Source organism: Orbicella franksi, chromosome 1 (assembly GCF_964199315.1).
Source record: "Orbicella franksi chromosome 1, jaOrbFran1.1, whole genome shotgun sequence".
Taxonomy (NCBI): Eukaryota; Metazoa; Cnidaria; class Anthozoa; order Scleractinia; family Merulinidae; genus Orbicella; species Orbicella franksi.
In genome coordinates, this window is record NC_138145.1 from 27211471 (window position 1) to 27234335 (window position 22865).

The 22865-nt window shown below is 38.3% G+C and overlaps 1 protein-coding gene across 1 annotated transcript in view; it reads right to left on the reverse strand.

Annotated features, from left to right (window-relative positions):
* The window catches only part of LOC145500258 (C-myc promoter-binding protein-like), a 35865-nt gene that overhangs the window by 10072 nt on the left and 2928 nt on the right, over positions 1 to 22865 (reverse strand). Inside the window, exons 2-29 of the mRNA XM_081479763.1 lie at positions 19942 to 20255; positions 18964 to 19153; positions 17114 to 17170; positions 16308 to 16377; positions 16016 to 16185; positions 15436 to 15528; positions 14948 to 15090; positions 13589 to 13655; positions 12934 to 12992; positions 12100 to 12244; positions 10862 to 10955; positions 8781 to 8862; positions 8046 to 8088; positions 7836 to 7914; positions 7471 to 7547; positions 6741 to 6808; positions 5936 to 6009; positions 5543 to 5604; positions 5188 to 5271; positions 4385 to 4437; positions 4046 to 4114; positions 3785 to 3920; positions 3132 to 3172; positions 2911 to 3010; positions 2682 to 2726; positions 2249 to 2311; positions 1475 to 1540; positions 754 to 880 (exon numbers count right to left, since the gene is read on the reverse strand). Coding sequence (XP_081335889.1) covers positions 754 to 880; positions 1475 to 1540; positions 2249 to 2311; positions 2682 to 2726; positions 2911 to 3010; positions 3132 to 3172; positions 3785 to 3920; positions 4046 to 4114; positions 4385 to 4437; positions 5188 to 5271; positions 5543 to 5604; positions 5936 to 6009; positions 6741 to 6808; positions 7471 to 7547; positions 7836 to 7914; positions 8046 to 8088; positions 8781 to 8862; positions 10862 to 10955; positions 12100 to 12244; positions 12934 to 12992; positions 13589 to 13655; positions 14948 to 15090; positions 15436 to 15528; positions 16016 to 16185; positions 16308 to 16377; positions 17114 to 17170; positions 18964 to 19153; positions 19942 to 20237 — 2653 coding nt within the window. The 5' untranslated portion in view covers positions 20238 to 20255. The remainder of the gene's footprint in view (positions 1 to 753; positions 881 to 1474; positions 1541 to 2248; positions 2312 to 2681; positions 2727 to 2910; positions 3011 to 3131; positions 3173 to 3784; positions 3921 to 4045; positions 4115 to 4384; positions 4438 to 5187; positions 5272 to 5542; positions 5605 to 5935; positions 6010 to 6740; positions 6809 to 7470; positions 7548 to 7835; positions 7915 to 8045; positions 8089 to 8780; positions 8863 to 10861; positions 10956 to 12099; positions 12245 to 12933; positions 12993 to 13588; positions 13656 to 14947; positions 15091 to 15435; positions 15529 to 16015; positions 16186 to 16307; positions 16378 to 17113; positions 17171 to 18963; positions 19154 to 19941; positions 20256 to 22865) is intronic.

Below are 22865 nucleotides of genomic sequence, written 5' to 3' on the forward strand. Positions count from 1 at the left end.
AATTTTTTTCTTCTATGAAGTGCTTTTAGCAGGAAATGTTTCCATGAACAGGAAGGGTATACCACCTCTTTAGGGTAGTCAACGAAAAAAGAAAGCTGATTGAAGGAGAAGAAGGGTGACGGAAATATATCTTATTAGATGTTTTGGTGTGTAGTACCGCTGTATATTTTTACGAGTTGTGCCGTATTTTGACGAGCCCGTAGGGCGGGTCAAAATACAAACAACGAGTAAAAACATACAGCGATACTACACATCAAAACATCTAATAAGAGATTTATTATCCAACTGCTGTAGTTAATAAATTTATCAATGAAAGAGGGAGAGTGTGAGAGTTTTGCGTGCGCGCGCCGACCTGTACGGCAAACAGGTTTTCTACTGTACAAATACGCCAAACAGGTTTTCTACTGTACAATACCGCTGTAGATTTGTACTGTTATTTGGACAGTATTCGCTGCAGTTGGATAATACAGTGCCTTATTTTATAGGTTCGTCCTGTCTTTTTAACAACTAGATACCATGTTCACCAAGTTAGTTTTGTTATCGATAATGTGTATTCACTACTTAATCAAAATATGGACATAAAAACTATTTTCACGTTGACAAAAAATGCGTGCAAAATTACAGTTTCACTTCAAATGTTACAGGTGGAATTTCTGAATTTCCGAGAAATATAATTTGATCTCTGACAAGTCTGGAATGTTAAATACATGGCGACACATTAAAACTCAAAACAAACTCAAAACCAAACTTTACCTTCTTTGTTACTGTGCGCTAATTTTGCTAGTCTCTGAAGCTCGTACACGGCAGCAAAGAAATTCCGCAGCTTGTTCCACATGTGCGAGCTGGTCGTGTTTGATGGCCACTTCCCTTCCACTACAGCCTACGGAATACAGAAGAGGGAAACTGAGATCAAGCAACTCAATGACACGTTTGGAACTTGCTCCACAGAGACCGTGTGGCTTCCGATTGGTTGCTCTGCTAAGAGTTTTCGCGCGCTATTATCAACCGATCAGGTAACACTGCTCAGATCTCAATGGATACAGACGTTTCTCTTTATTCTGCTCCGGCGCTCATTCGTTCGTTCCTTTGCTTGTTTGGGTGGAATTGACTCATTTGAGGGTGCGCAAGCTGTCACGCTGATCGTAAAAGTAGCTTCTGACTGCATGAAATTTCATGGCGCAGATCTAAATCAAGCAAACGACAGGCGAAATTAATACTAGTCAAGGATACTTTTTGTGATTCACGAAATCGTCCAAAACGGTGAAATATTGTATATCTCTTTCTCAAACTCTCTTCTCAATCGGTTAAAATGCAAGACTTCATTGATATAGCCCGAGTAGCTGGCTTTTCGAAAGTAAGGGGAGAGAGAGAGAGAGGAAAAAAGAAGGAAAGGGAAGAGGAAGACTTCTCTCCCCCTCCCCTCCCCGCTAAGAGCGCCTGATGGTGCGGTTATAATTGATAACAATCTTCTTACCCGATTGTAATACCCATACGTGACAGCATTCGGTGTGATTCCTTGGTTTTTCATCTCAAACCAAACCTGTATGGAAAGAGCAGAAATCAGCTGAATGACTTCACACCTTATCCAAAAGTCCCACGCCATACGCCACTGAATCACACTGAACATTTATAGTTGAGGTAAACGTACTTTCTCAGTTTTAGGGCGGTTACTGAGTGTTGAAAGTTATCAGACAACTACCTTGGCTTTGGTTTTGGTTTTACTACGGTTTGAGATTGGCTGAGTAGCCTAATTGGTAAGTGGTTTGTAATTGGTTTGGTTTTGGGATTACGCCATTCAATTGAAAACCGCTCTATCTAGCTTCGTTTGCGCCGGGGTGGATTTATTACATCACCTTGACTAACTTCTACTGCATGTACTGCCTGCAGTCACAAATTTTACCAGGATTGTCTTAAACAACTACACCTTCTTCACTCAAAGTCGTGTTTAAACCCACGTTAAACGCAAAAAAGAGTGTTCTTTAAGGGAGTGTTGCATATGAAACTCATACAATGTCAAATGGGTCGCCATGGTAATCCTTGTTTTTGGTTATATTTAAACTATGAGCGGTGCCTCTTTTTTTCAAGGTCTGTCGAGCGTGAACCAAACTAGAAGCACGAGTACAAAGAAATAGAAGGGGTGCTCATAGACTTGTTTCCATTGCATCTAACAGGTTCAAACTGCTCTAAGCTCGTTCAGGAGGTTCTGTAAGCCAACAGCCAACACGTCTGACCGGTCTAGGATACTCACCTTGACGGCAAGGGCAGGGTGACCGTACTGTCCACAAAGCTGCATTAACACTCGGTAACACACCTGTTTCATGAAAAGGAACGAAAGAAAGAAATCCGTCAGCTTGCCTTACTACTTTGTAACCATTTGCTTGGCTCGCCATGGCTGTTCCACTTAAGTGCATGGGAGGAACCAGGATTTGTAACATGAAGTAGTTACTAGTATTGCTACCTCCCCTCCCCTCCCTGGATGGGTTTCTGATACATCACAACTCAGTGAGCCCGACCTACGCTTGAACAGAGTCCGCACCATGCCTCCCAGGTGTTCAGCTTTGTAATTCTCCGCACTGTCCTTCATACATTTTCAACAATGTTCTGTGAGAGAGTTTGGTTTATTCATCACAACATGAATTCGGTATAAAAGAAGAAAGGTTAAAAGGACTGGTAGGACTCACCTCGTCTGGCAGTTTGACTTCTTTCTTCTTCATCTTGCATAAGATCTACCATGAACAGATTGTAAGAGTCATGAGTAACGATCACGGCAATAGCCAGGCAAAACCAAGTAAGAATCTGATCAAAGAGCTTTATGTAACTCGTAGACAACACATTCATGTGATGCATATGATATAACATGGAGTGTTTGAACAAAAAGAATATTGAATTTGTAACTTAAAACTGACTTACTTCAAAAGCCACGTGCAGGACTTTCGCTTTGTTATGGTGACGTTTCACATAGGCGGGGAGATGAATGAACCAAAGACTGTAACAGTGAGCTAACAAGCACCTACAAAGGTATCAAACGCAATAGAGAACGGACAGTCAAATACACTGCTTGAAACACAAGAACACTTGATCAGAACTACTACGAAACAAACGCTGAGGAACATTTAACAAAGTTAACTCACTTGGCCCAGGTAAAAGGACTTCCAGAGTTCTTTTTCGCCATCTATGAAAGCAACGTTAAATGGTTAAAATTTACCCTTTGGAAACTGTTTGAATCAATACCAAAGAGGATCGCTGTTTTGGATTTTTAGTACCTCTTTGACAGCTTTCAGTTTAAATCAAATTTTAAGAGCTGAGGTACGTAGGGATATTAACTCTCTGAATGTGAATGTGTAGCTTGACAACCCCACTCCCCATAGCTTTTTAGACATTCTCACTGGACATTTTGAGCGACAGCCGTTGCAAAGTTGTAAAAAAGATGTCAAAAATTAATCAAAAGCTTACAAGGCATTTGATAAATTTTTGAGATGGGAACACTACAACAATCTTCGTTATACTCAATGAGTTCTTAGTTAGTTCTAGTTTACTGACTAATGTAGACAGATATAGCTGAATCTAAATAACGTGCGCGGTCCAATGTCAATTAAAAGCGGTTTTCAATTGAGTGTTGAAAGTTATCGAACAATTGCTTTGGTTTTGGTTTTGGTTTTACTACAGTTTGAGATTGGCTGAGTAGTCTGATTGGTAAGTTATTGATTTCATTTTGGTTTTACGACACTCAAATGAAAACTGCTGTAAGCCACAACTTGAAGAGTGAGATGTAAGTTTCAGTTACCAGAACAGATTGATGTCTTTCAGCCCTAGTTCTCCTGGCCACAGGGGACACGGGTGGAGTCATTGCCGACTGTGCATGAAGTGACAGCTTCTCTGGTTTCATGAGTGCAACATTCAAAACTGGAAACACTGGGTATCTGTTTAATAACGACAAAATGTATCCTTATATCATTGGTTCAAAAAATAATATAATTGTGGAGAACTAAAACATTCAGATTTACATGTACAAGGTACAATCAAGTCTTAAAACAAGTTTACTTACGTATAGAGCTTTCCTTTTTCCATGTTAGACACATCCGGTGGTGTGACAACATAAGTTCTCTGGCCACCCCTGTTGAACAAGAAATGTTAACTAACAGTTAACTAAGTACAAAAACGTAATGGCAATCAAAGCATTAACGCACAGAGCGTGAGAAAAACGGACAGAATTTGAAGTAAAATCGTATGACTGGAAGCTACTGGAGACAGTGCCAGTAAAGTCGAGGAGCTTAGGAAATGCAAAACCCACGAAAGGATTTTTCTGGTGCCTAATGAAAAACCGCACTAATGTGTAAAACCTTGTCATCTCTACTTCCCATTTCCAGATCACAATGTATTTTACCTTGCAACTGATTCATCCACCTCAACGAGTCGGCTTTCAGGTGATATTTCAAGCTGAAATGCGACACACACAAAATCAAGTAAACTAACTGTACACTTATTCACTTAAGTCCTAGTATCCCCCCCGCTCGCCTGTTGCGTGACATCCCAAAAAAGAGCTGTGGAGGAGACTACTCACGTCCAGAATTGAACGCAACTATTGTTTACCAAGTACTTTATGTTTGTCATGTTCATATTAAATGTACTTCATATTGGACAGAATTATGTACATTTTGGTGAACTTTTAGCGATGAGGACAATGGGTGATGCTTGTCATATGGACGTGCACCTCACTTGAATGTCCAGTCCTGGACATATCTGCACTTTGTAAAAGAACGTTCAATGGAATGAAGATCATGTACTTGTGAAACAGTATATATATGTACCTGGGCCCCACCCGGAGAAATTTGAAAACGCAGCTTTATTCCTACGGTTAGGCCTATGCCGTCCACACTAATCCGTCACGAAAACGGACCTTTTCGAAAACGCTCTGCAAACCGGAGGAAAACGATGAGCTTTTCTGCCGCCGGTGATTGTTGCCTTTTCAAATTTCTGCGGCGTGGCGTGGACGGGAAACATTTGATGTGTTTTCACAATGAAAACGGCGTTTTCAAATTTCTCTGGGGTAGCAGACGGGGCCTGAGAAGAACAGATCATGAAACACCAATTAGTGTGTGCGAAGAGAAACGGAGTAAGGCAGGTGCACTGAACAAACCAACAACAATGTCAGGTGAAATTAAAAATACAAACCGTCCAGACACTTACTCTTTCTAAACAATTGTCAAAGAAAGCCAAAAGGGAGTCTTGTGCTGTCACAAATGATCTCTGCTCGATAAACCTGCTGAACATCTGCGAAAAAAAAGACAAGTACATCATATTAGAGAAGAAGGTGAGGGTCGCCTCATTGACGAGCCATAAAGATGCACAGAAAAAATGGGCGCGGACGTATGTACGTATGTACTCTGGGCGCATGTACTCTGATAAAATATAGCTTTTTAGTAAATCACAACGAACCCAAAATCCAGATACTGTATTGTAAATTCAACTAACGTAGTCAAGTGAGAAATGCTCACAAATCACGATGGATATAAGTAAACCAAAAGCAATAGGGCTTTGTTACCTGTGTCCTTGATAAGGTCTGGAAAAACTTGGACTGCGAGCTGGGGCGACTCTTGAGGAAACCTAACCAAAGGAAATATATTGAATCAAAGGATAGTCGAGTTTTAACGAAAATACACTGAAACGAAATTTTACCGTGAGCAGAATAGCTGTATTTTTGTTGATGTTTATTGATAAAGCCTCCTATCTCTAGTAGTTTTGGTCATAACAGGCTAACCTATACAACAGGCTTGCCTGAGGCAAGTCGCATCTCGCACTGGCTTGTGGGACTGTTACTGGGCACAAAAGAAAAGACGACAAGCTATATTGTCCCTTGTAACCATCCCACAAGTGATTGTGAGACAGGACTCGCCCTGGCAGGTTTCTTCTCGTTTCGTTTGTACATATAGCCTACCATCTAGGTCAAACAGAGACGTCAAATCGCATGTTTCTTGTGTGGGTGCTGACGTTATTGGTTTCAGGAAAGACCTGCAAAATAATTTAGCTGATTCAAAGCCGGGTTTAAGTTTTGGAGGACAAAAATGTACCTTATTACATGAAATTTTCGCGACACGTTTATTTCACGATTTTTGGTGCGCATATTTCGCGACATTTAAATACCGCGATTTGGCGGAAATTACGGTATTTTGAATCACTTTACTTCGCGTTTTCGAGTTACACACAGTTTATTTCCTTGGCAATGTTACTTAAACATGTCCTTGAATTTAGTAAACCGACTTTATGAAAGGTTCAATAACGTCAAAAGTAACAAAAACGCAACGGCTGGACTATATGTTATCAGTTGAGTAACATAACGTGAGTCACTTAATTTTTGCGTCATGTTATGTTCGCGACACTTACTGTTCGTGTCACTTTAATTTCGCGATTTTTTTTAAATCGCGAAATTATTGTGTCGCGAAAATATCATGTAATAAGGTACATCACTGAGGTACAGCTTTGATAGACAAAGAAGGTCTAAATGCAATCGTAATGTTTAACTTACAAGGTGAAGCTTCTATGACATTTCTTATTAATTGTTTTTGCTTTTCATATCCACTTTACACTACTCGAGATCTTGTTAAACTAAATTTGGCACACTGAAAATGTCATTGAACAAGCGCGAGGTCTGTATTGAGGAAAAAGTCAGCGCATAGTGGTAGTGATACAACAACATTTCCCCAAAACGTACAATCAACAACAACAAAACAATTATCACTCACTGGTAGCCTTTCAGAATAGTCGCCATAAACTGCAAGAAAGCATCTTGAATGGCTACTTCTAGTTGAAGCTGAAGAGAAAGAGTAACAACCACAAAAAAAAAAATAAATAAATAAACCAACAAACAAACAAACAATAAATAAGTAAATAAATAAATAAATAAAATATCCATATTCTCATACAATATTTCTCTTTAGCAATTGTTCTACGAGCGCGCGTTGGATATGAGATGGCAGATAGCCAACGAGGCGCCGAGTTGGCTTTTAGGGGATTTAAGATTTGAGCACGAGTACGACTTTTCAATTCCACTTTGCAGGCTTCACATTTTCACGTCACCTACCCATCTCATCCCATGAACTGCCCTCTCTACCTAAAACAGACATGAAGGGCGAGGGCTCTGAAAACGTCGCTGGCTTGAAATTCGAAAATCGTGCTCATACTCAATTTCGTACTCGCAGTCCAATCTAAAGCTCCCTATAATCATCTCATATCCAACAAGCACGTGTGGAATAATGGTTTTTATTAAAAACGCCCTCAAATCACAGAAAACTAAAATAAAGATAAAAACATAAACGGCCCAAAAGTTACGCGTGTGCTCATCATATTTATAGAGCACGGTATAATGGCTCATTTACCATGATGGCTAAGCCAATCAACTGCATTATCCAACGATCTAGTTGTTAATACTTATTATTCTAGGTAACCTCACATCGTGATATTAATGCAGCTCACCCTTTTTCTTGAGTGTGAAGTGTCGTGATCTAGAGGAGCCAGTTCAATGGCTGTCTCGATGATATCTCCGCCAGAGGCTGCAATAATAGTTAGGAAATTAGTAAAGGAAATGGTATGCACGAGTGATATTTGAAAATAGGCCTTTTGCACGATCCGGTCACATGGTACGGAATTAATTATATTCATTTACTATAATTTACGACTGAGAAAATTACGAACGCACGTGCGAAGTGCAAATTAAGAATTAACGTTAAAATAGCCTGCTCTCTGCCAATCACAATGAAGTAATTCTCTCAGTCATATAATAAATGAGCTAACAAATACACGTGAACACTCCTAGCTATTCAGAGTTTGTAAGCACTTACTCTCTCTTTCCTTGTGATACAGCTGATACAACTGGTAGTGAAGCTCATTCAACCTCTCTTGTAAGACTTTTCCCGGTTTCTGCATTAAAAACAAAATTGTTTCATAAACGCAACTCTTCTTTAGCAGTGAAACTGACTTTCAGCCTCTTTAAGCACTTTCTTGATTAGTACGTACATTATTAAATATACCGAATATTTATTTTATATTACCTTTGGAAGGCTTTTCCAACCAAGGCCTTTAAGTTCATTCTCCCTGTGGTTCAAGACACTAAAAGTCAGTACATCATAAGTGGATAAATATTTGTTTTAGGCAGCAAGTTGAGGAGGAAGGCGAAGAAACGGCGGAGTGAGAAAAGAAGAGAGGGGCTTGGCGAGAGGAGTGACCGCCTTCCCGTGCTGCACTTCTCTCCCATTTTTTTCGTGCGCCATTTTGCGTTCTTGCGCCCAAACTTACTGAATGCTTGAAAGAGGCTAGATGACATCTACTTGTACAATCAAGAGTGTCCGAGATTTATTTGTCACAGATGCCTAAAACTTTGCTTTGTTAATAATTTATCAAGATAAAATTTGATGCGATATATGAAACACCAAAGATCGTGTTTGACTACATTTCCAAACACAGAGAAGAGTTGAAAATTCTGAGCAAAGTCGAGTATTTTTGACGAACGTGTTTGGAAATGTGGTCAAATTCTGTCTTGACTGTTTGATATGTCTTAATAAAATCGTAAAAACCTATGCTAATTAAGATCAGATACCCAAATACCATCACGGTCATGATTTCCTTTGTTTAAACTTGATCAATTGTAAATGAGTTTGAGAAGAACTGAGAAGAACTGTTGGTAATCCTTATCCATCCTTGGAACACTGCACTTCGTTGCCAAAACACCCAATGTTCTATTTTTTTCCCGTAGATAAAACATTTATCCAAAAAAATTTGTAACTTACAGTGAGATCATGTTGGTATCCAGGTCAACACAGGTGACATCATCAGGCGGGTCATACTGATCAAAGTAACGTGAATCAATCCCTGCAAAGTAAGTCAAATAATCATTGCTTTACAGTGAACATACAACAGCTGAGATTCCAGGGAGAGATCCATGAAAAATACTGAAAAACATACCACAGACTCTTGGTGTTCAAGACATAACTGTAACATCTGAAATGTGACCAGCACAAGGTTCTCACCAGTGTGGTCTCGCATGTGAACGTTGAGGTGCCCGTTGTGTGTAAATTTTGAATTGCACAAGGAACAAGGACCGACAAGCAATTTGTTTGGGACGTTGTCGCTGTTTATACGCCGATTTCTTCGATGGAATGGTCGGCGTGGCAGGTGTGGCAGGGGCTGGGAACTCGAACTCTTGTGCATGAGGTCGATCATCAGTAAAGATAACTCGTGGCTTGAAAATACGTACATATCCGGATCGAGGTAAAATTCTTCTGAACTCCATCATCATTTGATCAAAACCAAAGAAATGGCGCCGTGTGCTTAGCTAATATAGTCGAATTCAAAATGCAGGTGTAAAGAAAAAATAACACAATTGAAATACCGTCCAATCATGGCCTTGACGCATCTTTCGCTCAAAAGGTAGACCGTGGGAAGGAATGAGATTCCGTGGAAACGCGACTTTGACAAGTTTTTGACACAAAGGTGCTAAAAATCGCCGTAATAAAATGTCGGGTTCCGCATCGTGCGTTCCTTCTCTAAAATGGAACGAGCAGGTCAATATCAGTGCCTCCTTTGCCGGCATTCCTTTACTAAGTGTTTTTTTTTAGCGATCGTTTTTTGGAGGCATCGCGGTTATTTTCCCAAGAAACATCAATGAATAGAAATCGACATATCACTTAAATCAGCTGATATCAAGTTATTGTCTTGGAAAAGTTTGATCAATGTATATTGCAATACAAAACTATGCAGTAATCCCAATGTAAACACCTTTGAAGTTAATAGAACTGCACCTTCGAGCGACCGGACATACTTATTTCTCAATAGAACTGAAAATAGTATGCATATCACGATTTGCTATTTGACTCGTTTAGCGGGCCGTAATGCTTGTCATTTGTAACGAACTGAAAGTTTGTCTAAGGCAGCTGTTATTATTAAAAAGGATGTTTTTATTGCGATTTTGTTCTTCATTCATTCTGTTTTTGCCGCCAAACCAATATTTATCACGCTGAGGAAGTTACTGACTTACTGTCAGCCTCCTACGCGGACACTCCTTGAGCTCGTCACCCAATCAGACGTTCGTTTCACTCATATTCTTCAGCGCTGTAACATTTATTTGTCCCACGGTAGTTTTGCACCAAGGGTGATAAAAATTGCCATTAACACTGTACATATTTTCTCGAGACTGCGGTTGTGTACATTCATTCATTTTCATAATGCTCCATTAAAATGTACCCTCTGTTATGCAGATAGCGCAAAATCGAACCAGACTTCCATAACTCTCATCCTTCCTAAAAGCCGAAGTCCCGTCATTATCATGGAAATTCGCTGCAGTAAGTCGCGAGATGTTGACAGTTGCTATAGTAAAATTGATAGACATTTTGGTTTCTTTAGTCGTTGCGTCTAACATGTGCGCACGAATACACTTAGGCAGCGTCCACACTACGCCGGAGAAATTTGACCGTTCACACTAATCCGTCACGAAAACGGAGCTTTTCGAAAACGCTCTTCAAACCGGGGAAATTTGAAAACTCCAGCTTTTGGTGCTCGTGTGGACAGAAAACATTTTCAAAACGGAGCTTTTCGAAAACGATGACGTCACGATAATCACGTGATTTCCCTGCCCGAGTTTTCCTCAAACACAAATCCAAAATGGCCGGTGATTGTTGCGTTTTTAAGTTCCTCCGGGGTGGTGTGCACGAAAAACATTTGACGCGTTTTCAGAGTGAAACCTGCGTTTTCAAATTCCTCTGGCGTAGCGTGGACGGGGTCTCAGTCAAGGATATGAAGAATAATTAGAGGGAGTCTTTTATATGGTCTCTTATAAGGGCATAAAGGATCTTTTTTTCCAACACCGACTCACCTACAATGAAAGGACATGGGGCATCAAGAACATCATTTAATCCCAATGGACAAAGTGGAACATACGGGCACTGCCAGCTGAACGGAAACAAGAGCTAGAAAAGAACAACAAATATCTTGTATACTCATTATAGGCAGAAGGGTCAAGAACGTCTGCACTAGTGTAAGAGAGGCCCAGTACACTGCTAATTAAAAGAGTCTACCTCAGTTTCTGAAGAAACTGAGATGTGTCAATGGCAAGTTACAGATAGGAACATTACCACCGTCTCTCGGGGTGGGAAGTACTTGCCTTCTTAGTGAGGGACTGAGCAAGTTACATTTGTTTGTATTTGTAAAGAAGGATTGAGACTTGCCAGGGCAACTGAACTACTAACACTAACACCAATTTCCATCTCTGCAATGCTCACCCCCCCCCCCCCTTCGGGATGGGTTGTGAGCCAATCACTGGCTAACGTCACCTTCCTCCAGCAATTTGTGAGGCCAGCTAGGCTAAACACTTGCTAGTACCCCTTTACTCTTTGATCGTAAATGTAAAATCCCTTGCCAAAACATGAATGCAGTGCTCAAAGCCAGACTGCCTGAATGTTCTTATGATTACATGACTGCCTCCTGGAGGTACAGCTTTTAAAGTGTATCTCTATGTCTGTACTATAATAAAATTAGCATACATTTACCATTGATAGTCTAGTGTTGAATCTGTGAATTTGATTGGCTCTATTACCGTTTTCCATCTCCTGATAGAAAACTGAGCGCATGAGTTTTGCTACACCCATTACTGCGCATCACGTGTAATGTTTGAAACCCTTTGAATTGCCTTTGAATCACTGATGTATACTTGACATTCCTTTGTGCAATGAAACTACAGTAAATTTAAACTAAAACAATTGGACTACTCATCCTCGTTTTCTATGAGCGACAGAACCTTTGCATAAATGATGCCCAAGTTTCAATAATTTTGACAAATTTTAATAAATTTTGATAACGATACTTTGTACATCTTTAGCCTCTTACTTACGTTTCCATACAAAGGATTTTTCACATGAATTTCAGGCTTAGGATGTACAAGTACTGTTATTCAAATATTGGTACCATTTACGCCAAGGGTCTATAGTCAACTTGGCTGCACCTCATTGACCATCTGTGCGTAGAGAACCCAGGCTCATAATCTAATTGTTAAATACAAAATGTAACTCTTACCAGTGGCAAAATAATATTATGAATAATTATTTTGCAGCTTACCGTTGTAATGGCTTCAGCAATACTTGTCAACAGAGTTGGTCTCAGGGAGTGGATTAGTATTTTATGTTCAGTGAGAACAAGATAAAACAGCAGCATGGCATTCTCTGGATGAAGGTAGCGAAGCATGGCTATGTATGATGCACCACTGAAAGCAAATGCAACTAAGTTACAACTGGTACATCTACAGGTACAAATGGAAACCTCAACCATGTGTGGACCACACTAATAAACACAGTCATGACAATATTAAACTGCAAAATAAAATAGCATTATCTGAAACATAAAACGTTACACACATGAAAGATAGTTCTTATTAAATGCTGTAAGAACAGTATGGAGAGTAATCTGTAACGTATGAAACATACAGTACATTTTTTTTTCAGCCAGAAATGTGCTCAAAGCAGCCAGTTTATATTTATCTATATATTATAGTTCACAAGGGTTTCCCATCTCGGTGAATAATTAACTAACTACTTAACAATTAAACATCTAAATATAAAATACATATAACAATAACAATTAAGTTTCTAAAATATACATAATACAGTGTAGCACAGTTCCTCACAGTGTGCACTGTTTATTGAATGCAGAAGCCCAATATTTATAATACTGATGTTGTAGCTAGAACTGATTTCATTTCAGTTCAAAAAGAACTTAAACTAGTATAATTTGAATCTTCTTTTGCACTCCAGACTTATTGCCAAAGAACTACACTGATACTCCAACAGATGGGTATCATTATTTAGGTCATTATGCTGTATGTTTATACCAAAGTATTGATTAAATCAACGCGTTGAAATTACAACCGGTCACACAAGCTAAAAAATCCATTACCTAACTGGTAGAGGAGTGTGAGAAAGTTGGCTGATTTCAAAAGGGTCATACATGCTCATCTGCAGAAACAAACAAAAAAAAAAAACAATTTAATTTATTCACTGAAATAGCTGGCAAGGATCGTAAGTCATATAGACAGCTGAGCAGTCTGCTCTTTTTTATATTTAAATTACTACTAACAGCTCTTCTTATTTTTGCTTTCTTCAATTAGAAAAGAGGCACTCATTGACAAAAGTCAGTTCAGAGTTACATGCATTGCATGATATATGTTCCAGGGTTGTTCTCTGGAAGTGCCCAGGTGCCTCAGGTGACTAACTTTTGCCTTTGGGCAACTGGAAAACTTTATTTTTTCACGTAAGCTTAAGTGCTGGGCATCCAGGACTTCATGGCTAGGAACCTTTGGGCTCCTCTTAATTTTTCTTAGACAACAGCCTTGATTGAACTGTAAATGTACAAGTGACAGTGCATGTGTATGACAGAATGGAAAATAATTATACTGTAAGGAGAAAAACAATCTTTGTCTGCCTTGGAGTTTATATGTCAAAAGTAGACAGGTATTTAGGAGAATTACAGTAACAAAAGACTTTTTGCACTTTCATTTTGCTTTTTAACCTCCAACTGACATAAAAAATATTTTTTGGGGGACAAAACATACCTGCACAAGAATTCGTGGTCTTTGAGGTGATGGAAAAGGAACATCAAGCATCAAAATTGCTATATACCTATGAGGATAACATAATTTTTTTGTTTAAACTACTAAGAATTTATATAATGTAAATCATAATTATTTTGGTCCCATGTTTCAAAATTATTAGGAGTACACCGCAAGGTTTCTTACACTGTTCAAAAAAGAGTTTCCAAAACTGGGTACTAAATGCTCTGAAAGTTTCCAATGGGTTTGAAAGGGGTTCTTAAAGGGTTTCTGGAGGGCCAGCCTGGGCTATGGGGATGAATGAATGAAAGGGTTTGCTATTTTAAATGTTTCAAAAGGGTTTCTAAAGGGCTTAATAGGAATCTTCAAAGTGTTTCTAAAATGTTTGCTAAGGGTTTTCAAAGGACTTTGAAAGAGTTTCCTTGAGGTTTTCAAAGGGCTTCTAAAAGGTTTGTTAATGGTTTTAAAAGGGTTCCTAAAGGGTTTACCAGCAGTTTTCAAAGGGCTTCTATTAGGATTTGCTAGGGTTTTTCAAAGGGCTTCAAATGGTTTTGCTAATTTTCAAATGACAAAGGAATTCTTAATAGTCTGTTACAGGTTACTTTTTAAAGGGCCTCAAAAGGGTTTGCTGAAGTTTTTCAAAGGGCTTGTAAAAGGTTTGCTAAGAGTATTCAAAGGGATAATTTCAAAGGTGTTAACACATGTAAATGTACCAGGGTACACTTACATGTAAGGGGGTTCTATAAAGTCACTGGGTATTTAAACTTGAATCCTGTTAACAGGGAGGTGAATAGGGGTATGCAAATCCACCAATCCATGCCTTTTTTCGCCATATCTGTCGATCCACCAATATTTTTGTTCAAATCCGAAACCACAATCACATCCGGAAACAGAAGTGTTAAAGTTCATTAAGGTAAACTGGTAAATCTGAATGCTATTGTTAATTTCCCACAAATAGTACAGAAGGCAACATGCTTGAGGACTATAACACAGTACAATTCCAACAACAGTCTCACACCTGACTTTAAATGAGCTTCATTCAAAAAAAAGAAATAATTTGGATGAACTCATTAACGTGCCAACCAAGGGTGAAGAAAGATCTATGATCCAAATTTCATTTAGGCTCCAAGATCTGAACATCAAGACAGGCACAATCCAGAATCCGCACCTAAATTCACAGCGGATCCACAATCCACTGTGATCCACGATCTGCAAATCCACTCGATTTACTGCAAAAATCCATAATCCATGTGCTTTTTAAAGCCAAATCCATCAATCCGAAAACCTATTCACCACCCTCTGTTAAACAAGAATTTAAATCACCTCTCAGAGTATACCAAATATGCAATATGCAAGACTTACCTTTCAATTGGAAGTGGTTGTTCTGATACAGAGATCCGATACAACTGTGACAAAAACTTCTTGAAAGCTTCAAAGAATGGCCAGTGTGACAATACACAGATACACTTGTTTGTATGAGCAACTTTCTTTCCTTCTTCCCAACTCTGAAAAAAAAGCAATGATGGCAAACAATCCATGTTGAGAATTGCTTCATTTGTTCATTACATGAACTTATCTGCTAGAGGTAGTATACACAAATGTTTCTCCTGTTCTCCATTGTAAGTGCTAATAATATTTTGCATGTGTATGCTTACATGTACAAGGCAAATGCGCAAATTTCAGTTTGTTGAATAGACGTTATCAAAACCTGATCAGTTTCAAGAACAGTGCAATTTACATGTATGAGACGAACTCAGGTATTTATGATGTGAGGCAACTGGAATTCATTGTCTACTCTGTAGATCAATGCAAGATTTTTGCTAGCTTTAAAAAACAAACTGTGTCCTTACTTCATCATCATTCAGCTTCAATGCTTGTTTTCTTTCTTCTGTTAGCTGCTCTTCAGGTAGGAGTTCAAAGAATGTCACAGCTGCACCATAAATCTTCAGGGAAAAAAATAAGTTTAAATTCCTTCCCGAGATTGAAGGAACATATCAAAATCACATGATCACACATGTAGATGTATCTTTGGGCTAGCTTTCCTCTTGTCTGTGACTGTACACGATTACTGCTCTTTCCATTATTGCTCCTTGACCATCAGCAAACTCCAGTGTATTCCAAACATGATTCCAAACACATACACTGTACATTGCGTCCTGAATTTATCTTTGCACTATTACTAACTGTCTGACTGTCTGATCGTCAGTTGGTCTGTCTCTCTCTGTCCATCCACATCCATCCATTCACCTGTTTCTCTCTCTTACCCAGTCATTCTATTACAGAACTGTAGTCACTTGGTCCCTCTCTCAGTTCTGTTTCATGCATTCATCTGTCCATCCGTGTCTCAAGCCCATTCATTAGCAAACTTACCAAGTTTATATTTCACACAGCTACAGAATATTGATTGGAAAGGAAAAATGTCACCCACACCTTTTGTCCTGATGCTCCTGTGAGTACAAATGTAGAGAAAATGGGAAGAGGATGCTGTGAATTTTCTGGCCAACACTCAATGATTGCTCCTTGAGGAAGACAAAACATTGGAATCTTATCCGGTAATGGAAAACCTTCGTAATCCTCCACAGGGAATCGACTCAAAACCTCTGAAAGAAATGACAGATCATTCAATGAGAATGTTATCTATAGTGATTTACGAGGGAATTTTCTGAAAAGGTATTAAAAATTTCTTCCTGAGCGACAACTGATCGCTAGAGATGCACTCTACCTGCAGGGTAAGTGATAGAACGCAGCCTTGCTAATGATTTTCTGTAACAAAGGTACACATCAGAGCCAACCTAGTTGTAATAATGAGAATGAATTAATCATAGTTACAGTTTGTATAGTGTGGCAATTTTCACTTAGCACTCACAATAGTAAACCAGTGCAGAGGAAGCTGAATAGCAGGCACCCATACACAGGTCTGACAAGGTCTGTCAAGGCTACAAATATGTGCCCATGTTCATTATTCCATTGTAAGGGAAAGTCTTCATGGACCTTACATGTACTTTGCAAACCTACATAACACTGATGATAATACAGAGCATGAAATTTTGCTTGGTTGCATCTCATCAAAGTACCAATGAATTGGCCTGACCAGATTCACCTGCTATGCAACTGAAGAGTACAGAAAAGGTACAGGTACTGCAAAATCACTGTGGACTGGGCTCAAATTTTGATGTGCTCACATTCCATCATGTTGTTGTAAGTTGACTGTTAGTGAAGAGCAGTGATGGATACAAGATACGAATTAAACTAAAGAGAAAGGGAAAGGAGAAAAATGTGTTAAAATATTTTTACCTCATTTCTCCGTTTCATTCCCTTTCCCACCTTTGGTTTGAACTTTGCTTACAGTCAACTCACCACAACACAAAGGAATGTTGGGTCAGCAAAAGTAAGTGGGAGTGGTTGCCGACCAAAAATTTGAGCCCATTCCATGGTTCGATTAATTTTGTGGCAGGCATAATGTATAAATACAGAGCAATTTTCTCTATCGCTAAAGGAAATAAAGCAGGAACAAAACAATGGACTTACCATGCCTTTGTTGAGGTTCTTTTCAATCAAGCAAAATGCATGAGGTGGTTTTTCATTCTACAGTAAAACACAATGTAGGGAAATGTAAGGAAATTATCGCCTTGTTTTATAGGCCCCAAATTAACTATACATGTACTTCTCTTAGCCCTGAAATTCAAAATGTTTCTAGTTCTACTGTATCTGCCTCTGAACCTCACTCATTTTCTTCGTAAAAGCCCATTTTACTGTGCAAACTTGTGTTCGCGTTTTCTTTTTTTCTTTCTCTTTGCTTTTGCTCACTGAGCTTTGTTTATCTATTTTTATCCTAAGTAAAGATCATTTTTGTATGGTAGAAAAGATACACATGTAAATGTTAATTTATTGTCTTCTCTTAGAAATCTTAAAAGGTAGTCCTTAACATAAGCCTTATTGGCTTCCCTGGGCTTCATTGCCATATAGATTTGGTATTTGTAAATACATGTATTATATTTAATGTGTGACAAACTTACATTTACAGTGTATAATGATAAACTAAGCTGAAACTTAAAACTGAAACAATATTCATGTTACAATGTACTATAGTACACCTAGTTACATAATAACAGGGATGGTATTGAATATTAGAGCAATGCTGTGACCAAAGAGAGATGTCTGTATGTAACTTACTCGAGCTAATGTAGTGTACAGCTGTAAACCAAACAACTGAAGCCTTAATCCAGAATTTTCTATTCATTAACCCTTTTAGATCTTTAAGCAAAGATGACAATCCCGGATCTTCAATCAATTTTTTAAGGTTACTCCAAACCTTCGTGGGTGTCCTCCACACACAAAAAAAATTTGTATGTGCGCTGTTTTCAAGGAAACCACCACAAACTATATACATGTATCAGTGGAAATGGTTATGAAATGTAGAATTCGATAAAATTATAATGTTTTGCTGGTTGCTTTCCTAAGGAGGTAGAAGCCGTTAATGCCAAATGGACCATCTGAAGTTCCAAAGAATTAATTGGGTATCAAATGCAATCACTGATGCAAAATAATTGTGCAGTGTTAATCACAAAGCATCAATCTCTCAAAGTGTGTCAGCATTTTCTTTTATTTCTATTGGTTATCTTTTTATAGATCTGTCAAGTTCCACTATTAAAAAATTCTCGTAACGTGTTGCACAACAGGCTGCCACAAGAAAAGTATTTAAAATTAAAGAATTTGGTGACGCACTTTCGTTCCATATTTATCAGTGAATATTCTGGGCAAATTTCACAGAAAATCGTTGATCTACATACTTTATTAATTCATTTAAAGAGGAGAGATTCTCTCAAAAAATGAGTGCAAGTTTTCGCCCTCTGAAGATTTATTAACAAGTCACGCCTTCCCAGAGGGATATGTCAACTCAAAAAGTTGCCAGCCAATGAAATAACTGAATCCCTAGCATTCACAGTCTGCAAACTGGAGCTTTGTGGAAAAGTGATATTGTTACAGTCACGTTTTAGGCGCACATGTTTTAGGTCAGTGGTCAACAATGGGCAAAACAGAGGGAAAGCAATGTCTAACAAAACAAAAAGAAACTGAGGAGCAATTGCCAAAGCGTGATTACAAAGAGGCAATCTTGACGGACATGAAATCTTTGATATACATGTAGGATCTCTGGATTAAGCTGTTTGCCATGAAAAGATCGCTGAGGTCCATGCCTTTTGGGGATTATGACACCTTGACAGTTTATTAACTTTTATTAAGCACATGCACGTTTTATTCTTTCATCTTCATTTTTTGGAAAATGTTACCTTAAATAATGAACTCTAATTTGGTTGGGGAATAAAAAAATTTGGCAAAAGTAGCCCCACAAAGGTTTGGAGTAACCTTAATAGACTTACCTTGCTTGCTATGATGACACAAATTTCTGTAACTGCTAAGGAAGAGTGTGCCATCTTCTGGTTTGCTCGACGATACGTGATGAATGTTCTGTTTCCGCCGCTGTTGTTGACATTGGCAGATTTTCCTGTTTCTGTATACACAATGATGTCACATCCTGCCATCAACCGCTCTTTCCCTTCATAAAGGACACTAAGATCAAACATTCGTATGATGTTAGTACTTTTTCTTTTTCAGCTTAATGCAAGAATTTGGTAGTAAGTTAAACCAAACTCAGTCATTCACTGTGATAATGAATAAATGTCTATTCTTGATGCCTCATCACTGATCAACATTCTTGTACATAGAGATAAGTGACTGAAGAGTTAAATGCATAATAACCTAAATTCATTAACACTTTAATCCAGAAGTTCAAAACCTATAAAAGTTTTTTAACTATTGCATTTTCACTGATATCAATCATGATTACCAGAACATTCAACAAAACTTGGGTTCCCAACCCACGAAAGTGACCTTTTGAACCTGTTTGAAAATCCGTTTCCTGCAAGGTCCACTGAGATAACTAACAGTTGCAAAAATGTTGTTTGAGCAGTCAGTTCACGTTATTCCAAAATGCAGTAAGACTGCAGTATATACATTGTGAGTGTAGCGATAAGACAATGACATTCACTATGAACTCATACATGTACGCTCATGTATGAGCCAAAAATGCATTGATTTAGAGATCCAGCTGTATAACCTTATTGTACATCATATAGGCCTCAAATGTATGTTTTCTCTCTATCTGGCAAGAGAATAATCACGAAAAAAAAGACACTTCCCCAGACCTGATGGATGGTATTCTGGATATTCCCCTAGGAGGGGGGGGGGGGGGGGGTCAAAGACCCTGGAAATTCAGGCATAAGCGGGGGTCAAAAAATCTTGCCATTTGTTGGAGGTGTGTGAACTTTTCTGAAAGACTAATCCAAGAAAATTCTTACCCGATATCAGTCAGTGGAGGCTTGTCTGTTCCCCTACGAATGCAAAGGAAACATGATGGCTGCCTGATAGAGCCATGATTGAGATCTGCTGGAAAGCCTGCTGGAGTTTTCTCAATGCAAGTGTAACCTCTTGGTGGCCTTTCTCCCAAACTCTTAAATATCACTGTTACATCTGTGATTGGCTCCAAAATATTTCTGTCGTCATCAAACTGAATGGCATTTGAGGACTTGCCATTGCCAAGGCCTGCTACTACAAAGTAGTCACCTACTCGCTGGGGCTTCTCACGGTCAACCATACTCCTTGAACATCATCCCTATCAAGAGTGGATTATGTTACGATATACATCTAGAACATGTAGCTTGAGTATTAACTGACTTAAGAGAAATACATGTATGCATAGCAGTCAACTGTGTAAAATGCAGACTGCAGACTGCAAACCAGGGGTAAACCGCAGACAGCATACTATAATACAGGCTTTTTAAAGTGTGCCTGACAGATATTTTTTATTTGCTCGATGGAATCTTCACGAGATTGTGATATGGAAATTGAAAAAAAATTTAGAATATTAATGGTTTTTCACCGCATTTTAGCCATCAGAAAACGTGAAATTTAACTTCACATAATTAATGCATTATTTTAGGTACAATTAAATAACTATATGTGTAATGAAGGAAAATGTAAATAAAAGCCACCCAAAACATTTTTTTAAAAATACTTAACAAACAAATAAACTATTTTAATACACCACTGAACCCCAACAATATTAGGCTAACCTCAAAATTTCAAAATATGTCAACAATTTCAAGTTCATTGCACAAATTCATGTCCACATGCAATACTATTATTAATCAATTTGGTAACTTCATGTGTAACTTATATACATGTACCCCAGCTTTAATATACAAAACACACACATACATGTATAATCATACTTAGGGCTGTTCTCTGGAAATGCCCAGGCGCCACAGGTGGCTAAATTTTGCCTTTGGGTGACTGGTAAAACATACTTTTTTTCATATAAGCTAAGTGCTGGGAACCCAGGATATCATGGTTAGGAACCTTTGGACTCTTTAAATTTTTCTTTGACCACAGCCTTTGTACAAGTAAAACAGTTGTCTACATGACTATTACACTGTATATATAACTTTTTTAATTTTGAAATAGACTTCAGTCATGAAGCTTAAGATTACACAAATACTTTCAGTGTAGACTAAAAAACATGGTGAATTTTACACATTGTCTTTATGTAGTGTTGCAAAAAGTATATCAAATACATTGTTTTCCAACTGTGCCTGGAATGCAGAAACACAGCAGTTCCATGGTGTCCATGTAGTGTTTCCAAAGAGGCCCATTTTTCTTTTTCCTTAGTAAAATCTAGAGGAGTGCTGTATGTGGAAATAGCCTGAATAGCAGGCATTCTTACCCTGTATCCTAGGTCCACTTCAAGCACTTCATAACAAAGAAATGTTTGCACTGACCAAAAATTTAAGCAACAACATACTATGAAGTCTCTTGTTAAAACAACAAACATGAATTACAATACTTGCAACTTTTGCTCTACTACAATCTTCTGTTCAGCATGTTTTATGTTTACCAAAAACAATTCATTTATAAAAGTAACACACCAGATTTTCTACTGCATTTGCTCACATACTACTAAACACACGATTTTACTAGCCGTAATATTGTTTCACCGGTCTGGTCGAAATGTCAAACCCTGCTATTACAAAGTCAATTGCTAGTTTGCACTATCATGCCATCAAAAATAAACAACATAACCATTGTCTACATCTAATTAAAGTCAAGTATCTGGAATAGGTGATTGATTTAGTCTCATGTAAGGACTGTTTAGTAAGCACAAACTTGAAAAGAACATGTCACACCAGGTAAAAGCTTGTACAGACATGTACAATTTAAGTGCTAATTACAAAACAAAGAATGTGTTCACTGAGTTTAAACTTTGTAAGAAATCAAGTTCTTAGAGGATTCTTTAAGTCATAAAGCTAAAAATTCACAGCAATTCATACAGGTTATATTAAAAAAAAAAAATTGGGATATCACTTGTCCATCACATGCAAACCAGCAATATTCTTAATCAACATGATAATACATTGTAATTCATCAGATTAATGTTCATGAAAACTTACTCACAGAGAGACATGAAATATAATGGAGTACAGTGGAAGCTAAATTCTTAAAGTACATGATCACTAGAAGAAGTTAAGGAAATATGTGTACACATAAAAATGTTTCACTAGATTTTCACTAGATTAGTACACAGTAGGGCTTGCAAAAAGTGCCCTCCCGTCATGTGGGACAAGTAGATTTTCTGATATCAGGCAAATAACTTAAATTCATCCTGACTTACCCAATAGGCCACATTCGATATATCAATATTCTAACATGGCTCCGAGGCTTTCGGGACAAATGCTATATTTGGTGTTGTTTTCTTTGTATCCAAGAGTCTTTTTGGAATTGAGGGACAAAAGAACCTTAAAGTGCCACTGAAACAAAATTTTTGTATGTGAGATGTTTGCTTAGTAATAAAGTTTCAACCTTACTTGGAAACACTGCAAACTTTTTTTTCGCATAAGGTAAGCGAAAACTGCTTTTTCAGCTGTCCGAAGTTGGCTGGTTAAGCCCAAAATTGGCGGCCATTTTGGCGCGGCCAAAACAGCCTACTGACGTCACTGGTTGTATCACTCTCATGCCGCGCTGAAAATTTAGAGTGATTATGGGAGAGGAGATTACTGTTCGAAGCCCCCCCAAAAACATCTTAAGGACATCTCAGAGCTGTAAAGCAGATAATAACAGTGGCCTTAGACATGAAGAGGTCGAGAGTCGATCCTGGGGCTTTCCAGTCTATTTAATTGGATATTTGCAGGATATTTTATGTAAGCAAGCAAACGAGTGGGAGTTCTTA